General features: G+C 34.7%; 1 protein-coding gene across 1 annotated transcript; it reads right to left on the bottom strand.

Annotated features, from left to right (window-relative positions):
• Positions 1-288: 288 nt before the first annotated feature.
• Positions 289-12,795, bottom strand: LOC128181368 (tripeptidyl-peptidase 2-like). The gene is made up of 27 exons (XM_052849741.1): positions 12,620-12,795; positions 11,963-12,091; positions 11,574-11,762; positions 11,273-11,397; positions 10,800-10,963; positions 10,487-10,641; positions 10,293-10,369; positions 9,917-10,044; positions 9,585-9,684; positions 9,319-9,452; positions 9,024-9,154; positions 8,554-8,889; positions 8,374-8,450; positions 8,132-8,238; positions 7,544-7,698; positions 7,227-7,343; positions 6,719-6,819; positions 6,292-6,391; positions 5,811-5,948; positions 5,269-5,510; positions 5,094-5,172; positions 4,686-4,858; positions 4,108-4,207; positions 3,774-3,904; positions 2,375-2,561; positions 1,867-1,986; positions 289-1,637 (listed from the first exon to the last, which is right to left on the bottom strand). The coding sequence occupies exons 1-27, from the start codon at positions 12,779-12,781 to the stop codon at positions 1,548-1,550; spliced, it is 3,747 nt and encodes a 1,248-aa protein (XP_052705701.1). The 5' UTR covers positions 12,782-12,795; the 3' UTR covers positions 289-1,547.
• Between the last annotated feature and the right edge of the window lie 705 nt (positions 12,796-13,500).

Genomic DNA, 13,500 nt, shown 5'->3' on the forward strand with positions numbered 1-13,500 from the left:
ATCTGATTTCAAGGGAAGCATCAATAATGTCATAGGAAGCATCAATAATGTCAAAGGAGAAGTCACTGCCTACATCATTATTGTCATTAAAGAAGAATAAGGAGAAATGCCATAGAAAAACTTTATTATTTTGTAGTATTGCTCGCTGCAGTGAATCACATTCAGTTGACAATGTACAATGGGATGGCATCTGTCAACACAAAATGTACATGTATATCTGATGCATCAAATCTTATGAGCCCTTCTTTACATACAAATAAAATCTTAAAATACATCTCTTTTTTGTTAAAAAAACCCCTATCATTTCTTTAATCATTATGCTTTTGTTGCTCACTACAATCTACAATATTGTTACTAAGCTAGACAATGAATCTTTTCTACATGAATTTAAAATAGACAATTCAATAATCTCCACTACAATATCCATTAAAAGCAGATCTGATTTGTAGACAATATCACAGACATGACAATAAAGAGTTTCTCCAATAGGTTGGTATACACAAACCCCATTTCATATACAGTATACAACAATCAGTGAAATCTACATACAAAATAGTATTCCAAATTAAAAAAGATTAAAACCATTCTTGTTCTATGAATGCCCAATACTGTACCGAATCAGGTTTGGTAAACAACTGAAATAATATATCACATGCATTATGTTAATTGCCATGGCAACACATAAATAATAAAGTAAAATTTGAGCCTTTAAAATCACTATTAAAATTTCCACTCATGTATAACAATGTTTTCTGCACTCTGTTGAAACTAGATTTTGGTGATGGTTTTTAGAAAAATAAGATACGATTATTTATTTTGTAGATTCGATTTATATTTATATATTATTATACAACTACTAAATCCTGATTTTTAAACAATTGAATCCCTGTACATGTAAGCATATCTGTCAATTAAAATGAGGTAACCAGTTATTGTTCCACATACCCACAACACAAACCCACAACACACACACACGCACTGAGCACCGTGACTATATTCACTGATAGTGACTAAGATAAGAAATGTGCTACTCTTCTGAACAACTGATTGCACATTGTACCGTAAAATCTGAAAGCATTTCTTTAAACCAACCTTCAAAACAAATTCATGTGTCAAACACTAGGCATTTATGCTATAAATGCTGACAAAAACTTCATCTGATTACACAAATCTCCCGTTTAAATATTTTGGTATATACTCGGCCATCATTTATGATGACACTCATGACAAGACTTAACAACTTTGTGACAGCAGTACAGGAGTACAACATTTACCCACACCCAACACATTACAGAACGGTCAACTTACAGTCACAGTATAGTATACGTTCAGACAAACTTTTACAATAAATACCTACAGCAGCAGTAGCAGCTGGTTTTATCATGTTAATCAAAGAGTTCCATACACTGGTCGTATCAGATTTGACAAGAACAGTTCACAGTATTTATCGATACATGCAATGACAATGTACTACATTGTAACTGACATTTACGTATGAAGGTGCAGAGTGATAGAACAGTTCTATTATATAATAAGTTAGCAGGCGTCTAGAAAGGTGTGTAAGTCTTGGGGCATTTGACAAGGAGCAAGTTCTGTACGTGATCCACACAATGGTCCCATCCCAGCTCCCTCAGTATCTGTCAAAACACAACGAAACACAGTCCTTAGGTCATTTTATTATCAATCGCATGAAATTATCATTGTCAATTGTATGAAATTCTACTCAAATATTTTTGTATTTATACTGATTATATTCATATTATATGTATACTGGTATATCAAAACTGTTCAGTCTAAATGAATAGAGATCAGACATGAGAAAAATCATCATCCATAAAACTCTTTCAATATAAATGTTTATCTGACCTTCAATGCAGTCATCTCCATCTCAGGATTTGCTTTCTCCTGATAAAGTTTTTGTGCAATCTTCAAGGCTCTGCCATATTGCTTCATGTACTGGGCATACATCATTGTGAACTGAGACACCTGTAAGCATGATAAATGTTAAGTAAATAATCATAAACAAGCATAAACTCAAAAGAAATGCTTTAATAAAACATGGCCCAATGACACAAGACACTATACAAGACAACTGAACCTATTGATCCTAAAACCTAAAACGAAACCAATACAGTAAAAGTGGTAATTATGCTAGTGAGTAAAGTATGCGTTTTCTATAGTCAAACAATAAGTAAGCCTAGGGTAATTAAATATGCGTATGTACAATTTACTACACTTAAATTTTCAGTTTTATACCATAGGTACAGGGTATTTTACGAGGTTTTAATCCTACTGCATAACTAGTGTAAATTTCCACACCGCGTAAACAACCACTTTTACAGTAATTAATGGTCCTTGTTGCCCATCCACCTACCTTGGCATCATTGAGATCCACCCACTGCTGGAGGGTCTGGTAGGTCTCCTTGATATCGTCGGCAGTCACGGTGGGCAGTCCCTCACTGTCCTCTTCCTCCCCCTCCCTGGCCTCCAGCACCGTAGCCTGGGCCTTCCCTAACCGACAGTAGCTGTCTATCAACAGATCCTTCAGCTTGTCCTTCTCACTGCAGTAGATATGTACAAAATCATTATTAACAATCAAACAGTAAATATACACAATTAGTCTCAAGCTTATATATTCACTTAAGAAATAAACAGCAAGTTAAAATGTTCACTGGGATTTGAACTTGGTTGGACACATGATTAAATCCTATGAAGCTTGAGAGGCTTGTCAGAAGAAACCAATTTCATATCCTGGTGAACTTTTTAACATTGCTGTATATTACTTATATTTACTTTTGAGAAAGGCATATTGTTCAAAATTAATAATATAACCAGGTCTTTATATTTAAAACAATGCAATCATCAAACAATAAGTGTGTGTAGTAATCATTGTGACCTCATTAAAAAGTTTACACAGAATTGATATTTTTTGCAATTAAATCATTTCACGTAAGGAAACATATTTGCAAATGTAAATGTACCCTTCAAATCAAAGATAAGCTGTCATCAATATTGATTTTATTTTAATGTATTTTACTATGTCAAAAATAATAATTGGATTATGCAGTAAGCATTGCCTATAAAAGCCTACTCCATCATGAATACTGTATACAGGGAAATATTGGCCCCTTTAGCTCTCGTTGTCAGTGTGCAATTTTTTACTAGCCTAAGTCAAATTACAATGTCTCAAATTATTTCTCTTTTCACACAACTGTGTCTGGGTGAATTTGAAACAAGGTGAAACCGTTTGCAGGTGTGGAAGGGCGATAATTACACTGGACGAAAAATAACCCGGTATAAAGTATTAAATCCTATCTATCAAATGAATGTCTCCTTCAGTTTGTCTTTTCCACTTCAGTAAATACATGTAGTATGTACACATTCTTCATCAGTTATTAGCTACAAATTATGATCAATTTGTCAACTGTTATGCAAATATGCAAGTTTAATCTGCCCACATCTATTTCAATTCCACGTGGAAATTAATTGCTCACAATTACCCAATAACTGGAGTACAGCTCTTTTGCAGGGCATATTGATATAGTTTGCCTCAGTTTCAGTTTGAAGATAATTAACTGACATAACTGGGGCATTGCTCTTTTGCAGGGCAAATTGATCTAGTTTGCCTCAATTTGTAGATAAATAAATGACGTAAATGAAAAAATTGTCATTATGTCGTATTTCACTAAACTATATCAATTTATCCTGCAAAAGAGAATTTTTAAAATATGCATCAATTCCGTAAATATAGCGTTGGTAATAATTACACAGACCTTTTGATTGTTGCTGCATCAGGTCTGGGGTCTGACTTCATTCCGTAGAAACTCATCAAATCCTTCTGGTCGATTTTTGAGATGATCAATTTACTGAGATCTATGATTTCAGCAAGAAATTTTTTCCTATCCTGAATTAAAATTGAATAGAAATTCCTTATCTATTTTTAGCACACACTCATATTTTTTTAAAGTGTTCAATCACCATTACTATTCTATCTATTCCTTGTATTTTAGAATTTAATGTTCAAAGTGATTATATGAACTTTTACAGCATCATTTAATTTCACGAAGAACTAGGGTGAAAATTCTGCCAGAGTTTGGCAATATGTACCTTGTGGTTGTCCAAGGCCTCAAGTCGGGCCTTAAACAGAGGTAGATGGTCTGGGTACTGACCCCTCAAGTCGTCATACAAGGAATGATCCACTTCTAACCTACAACAAACAATGCAATCAATGCACATATCAATGTACGTCACTGACTGCTGGTTAAAAATCTTAATTTACCTGTAGCTCTCAAGATATGGACAGTGAGAGAACAATAACTGATATATAAATGATATTAAAAGGTAACATTTTAATTTCTATCAAAAAAAAAAATCTTGTGTTTTTACTCTATTTTTTTCAAAGTTGGCTATCAAAATTATTTCTAGAAAATAGGATCATACACTGTGGTATCACATAAATTTGTTGGGACCAATTTTTATGGAAAGTCAATTTTCCAAAGGTTCAATGGGATGAAAATTTGTTGGTTGGGTTGTTCATTTGTAATAAAGACATGAATAAGTGGGTTTCATAATTTATTGGGAATATTATTTCCTGTGTGAAAATACTCATAATATGGAAGAATAGTGAATCCCTTGTGAATTCTAACTATTCCACAGTAATATTAAATTTGATCTGTTTAGTTTACTTTGAGATCCATGAGATTTGCATGTCCCTGAGAGCGTCTTTGTATTCTTCATCCTTTGTTTTCTCCTTCTTCTGACCTTCTTTCTGTCCTTTGTCTTTCCCTTCTTTCTTTTCTTTCTTTGAGTTATCCTTTTTGGCCGTTTCCGTTATCACGTATTTGAAAGGCACAACACTCTGTATAATATGATAGCTTTACACTGACCATACAAAGACACACAAGGTATTTTCAATAGTATAGTACCATTAAATGTTGTATTAATCTGATTATAAAAACAATATCATTTTTATTCAATACTCTTTCCTTTGTGCATGTTTTTACTATGGAAAATATGAGTGCAATGATCATGCCACATGAGAAGACTGGTTTACTGCATAATGTTATGTCAAAGTAAAAAGAATCAATACATACTGCCTCAGTAAGAGGTTCATTTTTCAACAATGACATGCTGCCTAGCAAAAAGTGACCTGGTTTGGCATTCTTGGGAATTCTGAAAAAAAAAATGAATTACTTGTTACATTTACCTAAGAAATGACTCTGTTTATTGATTCAAAAACTCAAAAAAAGAAAGGAAATGATTGCTTACTTGTCAGAGGGCAGAGGAGCCACAAACAGCGGCTGTAAGACACCTTTCCCCAGACTGAGGTTGGTGCACTTCTTGCCATTGAAGGCTTTCTGCCAGCTGCTGTACGCGCTGAGGGGAATGGTGGACGGCAGCTTCTGTTTGATCTGTACCACCAAGTCCTTCAGCTTCTCGAGCTTCTCTTTCCTCTCATGTCGGACTTGTAGTAACAAGGTGTAATCGCCCTTTTCAACCTTCTTTGTGTACTGTTGTGGAGAAAGTAAGATCTCTGTACATACAAGTGTAGTTTTACCATCTTAATGAGGATTGGATTCTTTGAAGACATACTGAATAAACAATAAAATGGGTGTAGATTCTTCAATATACACAATATTCTCTTGGTGTAAAAAAATTTCTGTGATTATCAAAATGTAAATGTTGTACATTTTACATGTAAATGAAAGTTTTATAAAATTTCCCTCAAACCACAGAAGGAATTCAAGTTACCATCAATGATGACAAAGATCATATATTGAGTGAGGTTAGGGACAAAGACTTCTATATACCCTGTTGTGGAAGGCGTCTCCACTGCCTACATTCTGTTTGTTAGAATCAAACAGCATCCACAGCTGGCTCTCGTACTCAGACTCATATAACAGGGGACTCAGGAGTGAGCAGTTAGGGGTCACCTCCCCATCCTTGTCCTGTAAAGAAAGTCCACACTCATTGCTGTGAACATGTCGATAACAACAAGTATATGATCTCACAAACACTCAATGTTCTACTTTTGTGTTTGGCAGGTCACAGTGCTATTCTTTAAAAGTATAAACAAAGTCAATTGTTACATCAGTTTCTTTATATACTTGAGTCTTTACAATGATAAATGACATATCAAAAAATAAACCTTTCAAAACTAAATGCACATTGGATCAATAATACTGTCCTTTGTCCATTAACACTTAATCTCATCTGACAGACAATATGTTTAACATGAAACTTATGCACTACATGAAATAGTACACATGATAGTATTTAGTATCAACATACGAGATGAAAATTGTAGGTCAGTTCTATTGCATAAATGTGTCTCCCATTTGGCAAGGTGTCCCTGGCTCCTGGAAGTATCTTGATTTTGTATTCTGAAGGTCTGAAAAATAGTGTACAAAATTCATAAATACTGTATATATGAATATTACTTTTACATTGTACATGTAAGTAAATATATAAAAAGAAATTACCTGTAAATGAAGTCATTTTCTCTCAAAAGGATGTACAAAAATTTTACGGATTGTCAATTTAATACAGATCCATGACAACATAGTTTGGTGGATTAACTTGAAATGTATGACTAATGGATTACTGCCGTGTTTCATTTTGCATCAAGGATATAATTTGTGGTTGAGGGACACCCACAAATTCCACAAAAAAATTATCACCACAAATTCTACTTAATATATATTGGTAAGTCCCGTACCTGACAGGTTGTACCAGAGCCTTCAGTGATATGTTTGGATTAATTTCCTCACTTCTCAAGTTTGTTCTCACATTGTATCTCACTACCCCATCAGAGGCATGCTGAAAAGACATCAGTACAATGCACTCCCATACCATTACCATGTATTTAAATCAAAGGTCTAAAAATTGTTGGCTTGTAGTCATATAAATGTAAAATAGCAAGACTTGATCCATGACAAAGATCAGTTTATTCCTTGAAAAAATAGTACAACAATTGTAGATAAATTGTTTTACATGATTCCACAATCCTTCTGTTTTAAATTGAATCATGAGAACATAAAATTGCAAGCACTGAACTTTTAAAATGATTCCATAGAGACTAAATATACATGAGATTTTAGAATTGACAAAGGGTGCTTTTCACAATTTTGAGATGGATATTAATTTCTTATGTTAAATTAGGAATTAACCCTGTCTTAATGATATAATATGACTGGTAAGGAAAAGTACTTTGTGAGCGGCCTTACCATGACTGGTTCCTTTGTGTCCAATGTAACTCCATGGAATGTTACACTATAGTTCAGTATCACATCACCAAGACTGGCCCACCATTTGGCTATACACAACTCTAGAGTTATATTTTCCTACAAAATAATCATCACTTCTACTTATTCATTTATAGTTACCATTTAGAATTAGTTGAAATACATGCAGATCACAAAGCTAATTAAAAACATTGCATTTGCTTTTACATTGATATATGGTTCTTTATTAATAGCAAAATGAATATAGAATATGCAACTTTATTTAAAAAGCTTATCAGTTGATTATGAACTATAATTACCTCCACTTTGAATGCATATGTGTATTCCACAGAATCTGACAGGGTTACAAATTTCTCAAACTCATGTTTGGTGTACGAGTGTTGGGGTAGGTTCTGAATAGCATGTAGCAGCATTCTGCAGCTCTTCTCTTTATCCATGGATTCTAACTTTAATACTAAATGAAAAAACACTAAATGACTATGGCATTATCATCTTTTATAATAATAACTGTTAAGATAAGCATCAAAGATTTATATAGTTGTTTAAGAAGCTCAATAAATCCTTGGTATAAAATGATTTTACTGGGGTTATTTACCGATCATAGAAATGCACAACAAATCGCCTCTTACAAAAAAAAAAAAAAACAAATTCTTAATAAATTGACATCACCCATCCACAATCAAGAAAATATTGCAAACAAAATAGCACATAATAATCCTTAAAATTTCTTTCATAAAATGTAACAAACTCTATCAAGAAGGAAGAAAAAACCCAGGCAGTCAGGTGAGCTAAAATCCTGATTTAAAATCTGACAAAAATCCAACCAAGCACAACCAGCAGTTTTTGGTTAACAGCCTACCAACTTGCCAATCTTGATGATTATTTACCTGCAACAGTTGCACCCGTTGGAACCTGAATAAAATGACGATGCACTTGTCCTGGCTTGAAAGACACACTGGGAAAAGATTTCTTCCACTTCACCTCATCATCAACTCTGAAAAACATAATATTGAACGCTTGATAATAAGGTATAGAAATAATACTATTCAGTCATCTTTTCTGCATAATAATACATGAATAATATTGAATAATGAATCATACATGAATTGATAATGACAGAAAAACTTACTTGCTTGGCACAACAACTGTAATTGGAAATCTAAATACTGGCCCCTTCTCTAAACACTTGATATCAAATCCTTTCAGCTAAAATAAAAACTTGAAGTTTAATTCTAAAAATAATGTAACACAGGGTATAAAGTCATTCTTATATTTATCTCAATGTTTTGACGTCTTTCAATAAAATTACCTCAGTAAAATGAACCCCCTCGGGTAGCCCCCTGTGATCCACTTGGACACTAATCAGCCGTTCTAGATTCATCAGTTCTAGATGGGCGGGGTGCTGCACCCAGGGGGCATCACAGGTCAGATTGAACTGCATGCAGAAATTGATCTTTTCTTCCTGCTCAGCACGCTCCTCTATAAACTGTGGTGCTATCGACACTTTGGTTTCATACAGTTTTAGAAAATGGTGAGGTTCACGCAGGTAAATTCCTCTGCTTCCGTCTAAACATGTGACCTTAAACTCAACTTTCAGCTCTGGTTCTTTTGAAAAATTTGTCAGAAAGTCATATGTCTTTTCAACCTAAACAAATAAAATAATTCACAATATTAAGATAGTCAAGTTGCATTCCTACAGAGTTGGACTTTTTCTAGTTTGAAACAAGATTTCTTTTGTACTTATATTTTGAAATTTGAATTTCTACCGACAGCATGTACCTGAATTAGACCGTGTCCTAGTGCCAGTTTCTCTATATTGGGTACATCTGAGGCTGTGTTTATCAAAGCCCTTTTGACACTACTGGGTGTGTACTCTATACCATTTGCTTTCAGCCCAGACAAGACAAGAGCTAGCAAAAAACAAGAAAACCATCAAATGCATTACAGTAAATCATAGAGTTACATAAATCTAAATTCCCCTCATCGAATACAATATACAAAGTTATATACAAAGTTTGCTCCCTTTAAAGCCAATCCAAGAATGGTAATTTCACTATACATCATCCACACTTACCTATACAGCCACAGGCATTAGGGGAGCTCATACTTGTCCCATTCATCAGCTGGTTACCCCTCAAAGTCCAGTTTGGCACGGAAGCAATGGCCCCTCCAGGGGCACTAATAGTCACCCCAAGATCCCCGTCATGTCTGTAACATTCAACTTAGTCCTTTTAACTTTTGTAGCTCCTTTAGATATCAATAGAATAACCAATTTAGAAAATAAGTACGTGAAAATTGTGATAATCATCTCTGTGTAATTTGAGCAGGTAATACACTTACGTTGGTCCCCTGGAAGACCAGGTGTACTGGTTACTTGGAAGTTTCTCCATCAAAGAATACTGAGCTGCCATCATAGCAGGTGAGACCATGGCTCCTACTCCTGTAACCACAAAGATCAAAATTCATTTCAGTGTTAAGAACAGCTTATTCAGATGTAACAACCAACTAACATGCATAAATCTTTCAGTATCTCTGGAATTTAATAGAAATCACATGTATTTCTGGAGGTGTAGAATACCTCCTTAAGATTTATCATATTGGCCACTTTTGATAAACCTCACCTTTTAAGCATATTATAATAATTTGGTGTAAATCAAGTCCTTTGTGCTTACCTATCAATGCAGAGGAGGTACCCCCAGGGCACCCTGCGGTAGAGAGGGCAGGGCCATTGTTACCAGCACTGCTGACAAAGACCACACCATGCTTGTTAACTGCCTCAGAGAGTATGTCTATCACACGACTGAAAGATTAGAAATATCACATTATATGTTGATACATACTGGGGATTAACTTAGCATTCTAGTTCTACAGTACTATGATTCTTACATAAAAAAAGGAAACTTAATGTCAATGTTATAAATGATTTAATGAACAAAATTTAGGACTCTACTGAAATGAGTCTATCATTGTATTTACTGTAAATTCACAACCATTTCCATTTACTGGTATTTGTAGCATTACACAAGCACTGTGGAAAAACTCTCTTACCCAGAATTTGGCCAGCTACATGCCTCTCCATAACTGTAGTTGACTAGATCACACTTATACTCTATCACTTTAATCATCTACAAAACAAACACGATTTTGTTTATCATATTTTTGTTTTGTTAAATACATTTTTTTTTCAGAAATTGTTCTAAGTATTGACTTTGACAAAGAAGAAGATAACTACATGTACTAACAGCTCGAACTAATGAAGTCCCTGTCTCCATGGACCCTAATCGAGTGTCCCCGATTTTGATTGAAATGATCTGAGCGCCTGGTGCTACTCCATTTCTCTCTGGTTGGTCAGGGAAATACCCTGCTGCAATACCCGCTACATGGGAAGCATGGGCTCCTAAAAAAACAATAGCAATAAAAATGTTAGTGAATTAATATAGCACTATGCACTTCTAACTAAAGCTGTCATGAAGGGACAAATACCCCTTGTATTTTGAATTAATTTTAGCAAGGCAGCATCTTACAGAGGACTCTCCAAGAACATGTAATGCTCACCTGCATTGGTGACAATTTCTAGAGTGTTGCCGTCATTGTAAATGTTGACCCCATAGTTCATCATGTCCACACGGCTGAAGGTTCCATACTGGTGTTCCTCATGGTAGCTGGCCAGCAACTTACACTCACCAAGCTCTCCTCTCCCTGTCATATCAACACAGGCCCTGTGGAGGAAGAACAACTGATGTGCCTCAAGAGTTGTCTAATATATATATATTTTAATGCAAATGTTGTCATTTTACTTATACATTGTACAATGTTTTGTTTCAAATTCAAACACATCTGTCTTGTAACCAACACTCGAAAACTTTATTAGAAATAAAGTAAAGGCAGCATTAACATACCAGTCAATTGCTGGTTGATTATAAGAAACCAGCTAAATAATTTCTTCCAGAAAATGAAAACTTTGCATTCACAATATGTCAGGATCTTACTCTTCTGTTCAAAGAATCACAATACAATTGAACCCCTACCTCCATGTGGCTCCATCATGGAAGACGACACAGTCTAACATTGGGCCTGCCTCCTCGTAAGTCTTCTCCATGTTGTTCAGGACATCAATACAGCTCTGCAAATTCTCCTTTTCCTGCTTATCATCCTGATAAAAATCAAATCGTAACATTTACAGGCATTTATTATTTAAAAACTAGCTGACTATGTTCATTCAGGAAAGAAAATGTGGAAAGGAAAGATTAAACTGAGAGTCTGTTTGCTAAATTGAATGGTATTGTTGAATGCTGACTTTTTGGTTTACACTTGAGGACTTCCCCTTACCTGACCAGAGGCCTCATACTGCTCTAGTTTTCTAGTGGTATCTGCTACAGCCTCCCTGTGGGCTGGGTCCCAGTTTTTCTCCTTCCTTTCTTTAATAAACCTCTCCTGCAACTTCTTTGGAAACAACTCAAAGATGGGCTTTACTCCTACATGGTACAAACCACTAGGGTTGTTCCAAGTGTCTGGTATCTATTAAAAAAACCATCAAAGTCATAATTCACATCAACATCCTTCATGAATGATCATGAAATAATTGCCAAAAAATTATATTTTACAAGTACTGTACACAGGATTTTCAGTTTCCTCTACTTTATACATGCTTACAATGTCTGAATCTTTATATTCCGTCTACATCTATTGATGTCATCAATATTCTAAAAAGTATATACCTTGAGTTTACGACCTGTAACACCAGTTATTTCTCCATCTTTCACTTCTTCAACTTTGGAAGTGTCAACATCACCAGACCCAGTTGTGTCAATTATGTCAACTATTTTGGGACTTCCATCTGGAGTTTCCTTTAACAGGAACATTTCAATTCAATACAAGTATTCTATGTGACGTGCACAATTTAAAATTATCTCAAAATAAAGTGTATAAAATCAAACAGTGACCAAAAATAGCCATTTTGGCCTTTTAATGTGAGGTTTTTCAAACAGGACTGACTGCTGAAAATGGCTATGCATGCACACGATGCAAATTACAAGCTTGCCCTCAACACGGTCACACCACAAAACAAATTAAACATCGTTTGAACCCTGAGGTATACAGAATATCAAATAATTTTTACTGTGAAAATATTTTGAGATAGAATATAAATGTGATGAATCTATAAGCTGTAATGCGATTTATATTTGGGTAGACTCTTTCGCATTTGCCCATTTTTGATGATTTTTTTCCAGTTATATTTTCAAATATCTTGATTATTACTTTTACTCTGTCACGGAAAGCGATCACATCTGCTCTTAAGCATATTACAAAATATTATGCAAGTCATTCATTTTAGTGAATACAAACACCAACACTCGTATAGGGTTGCTATGTACCTGCAATCCAGGCGCACCTGGGTCTACACCCGTGTCAAGAATAGCGATGATAACTCTTCTACCGTCATAATTCGGGTATTTCGTAAGAAATGAATAAGCACCAGTCTCTTTCTTAGGTAACAACCCGTCTAGAGGAAAATCTTCTATGCATTCGGACGCCATTCTCGCAGACGATTTACTAAATCTTTAAAATGTTTGAAATAACCCGAAAACACACTGGCAATATTATTTAATTTGACGTTGATCAAAACTAAAATTAAAGGCTGTATGAGAAACCTATTTAAACCCGATTAAAATTACTGGTTAGGTCTGGATGTTTTTATTTCTTTCTTCAATCATATAAACGACTATGCCACTCTTACATGTGCCGTGAGTTTATCATGCCACAAATATACATTTTTTCCTAAATGTTCGTCCTATCGTTTTTTGGTTTTTTTTTTTTACATTATTATCCTATAGGTTGAACGTTTAGAATAAAGCGCATGTGGCCGGAATTTCGGGTTGCAATATTACATTACATTGTATAGCGACTATCTTCGTATCATTTTATCTTACATGTATATGTATGGCAGAATGACATCAAAGTAAAACTCGGCATTGTGTCCACCTCCTTCTCATCCTCGTCCTCCCCACTCCCACCACAATCATTTGGCTGCCTATGTTGTCCCAAGAACACTGAACCAAAATTATTTTTTTCCCGGTTTCTCAGTACTACGGTGTCAAATATTAATTCAGACTAATTTTAAATTCGCAAATCAATCACTAAAAAATTGGAGCAGTAGAACTAATGATTTTTTGTCAAATTGAAACTTAATTAGAAGAAATCCAAAAATCAAAAATATATATTTTAAAGATTGCTTGCATTTGCGCAACCAAACAAA

Source organism: Crassostrea angulata, chromosome 4 (assembly GCF_025612915.1).
Source record: "Crassostrea angulata isolate pt1a10 chromosome 4, ASM2561291v2, whole genome shotgun sequence".
Lineage (NCBI taxonomy): Eukaryota > Metazoa > Mollusca > Bivalvia > Ostreida > Ostreidae > Magallana > Magallana angulata.

Bases quoted from the DNA above. Each gene is read 5' to 3' on its own strand.
- LOC128181368 (XM_052849741.1), bottom strand. From the start codon at position 12,781: ATGGCGTCCGAATGCATAGAAGATTTTCCTCTAGACGGGTTGTTACCT. The intron at 9,155-9,318 runs GTAAGTGTGGAT...GTTTTTTGCTAG, and splicing joins TAATGCCTGTGGCTGTATAG to CTCTTGTCTTGTCTGGGCTG. The intron at 6,392-6,718 runs GTACGGGACTTA...ACTATTTTTCAG, and splicing joins GCTCTGGTACAACCTGTCAG to ACCTTCAGAATACAAAATCA.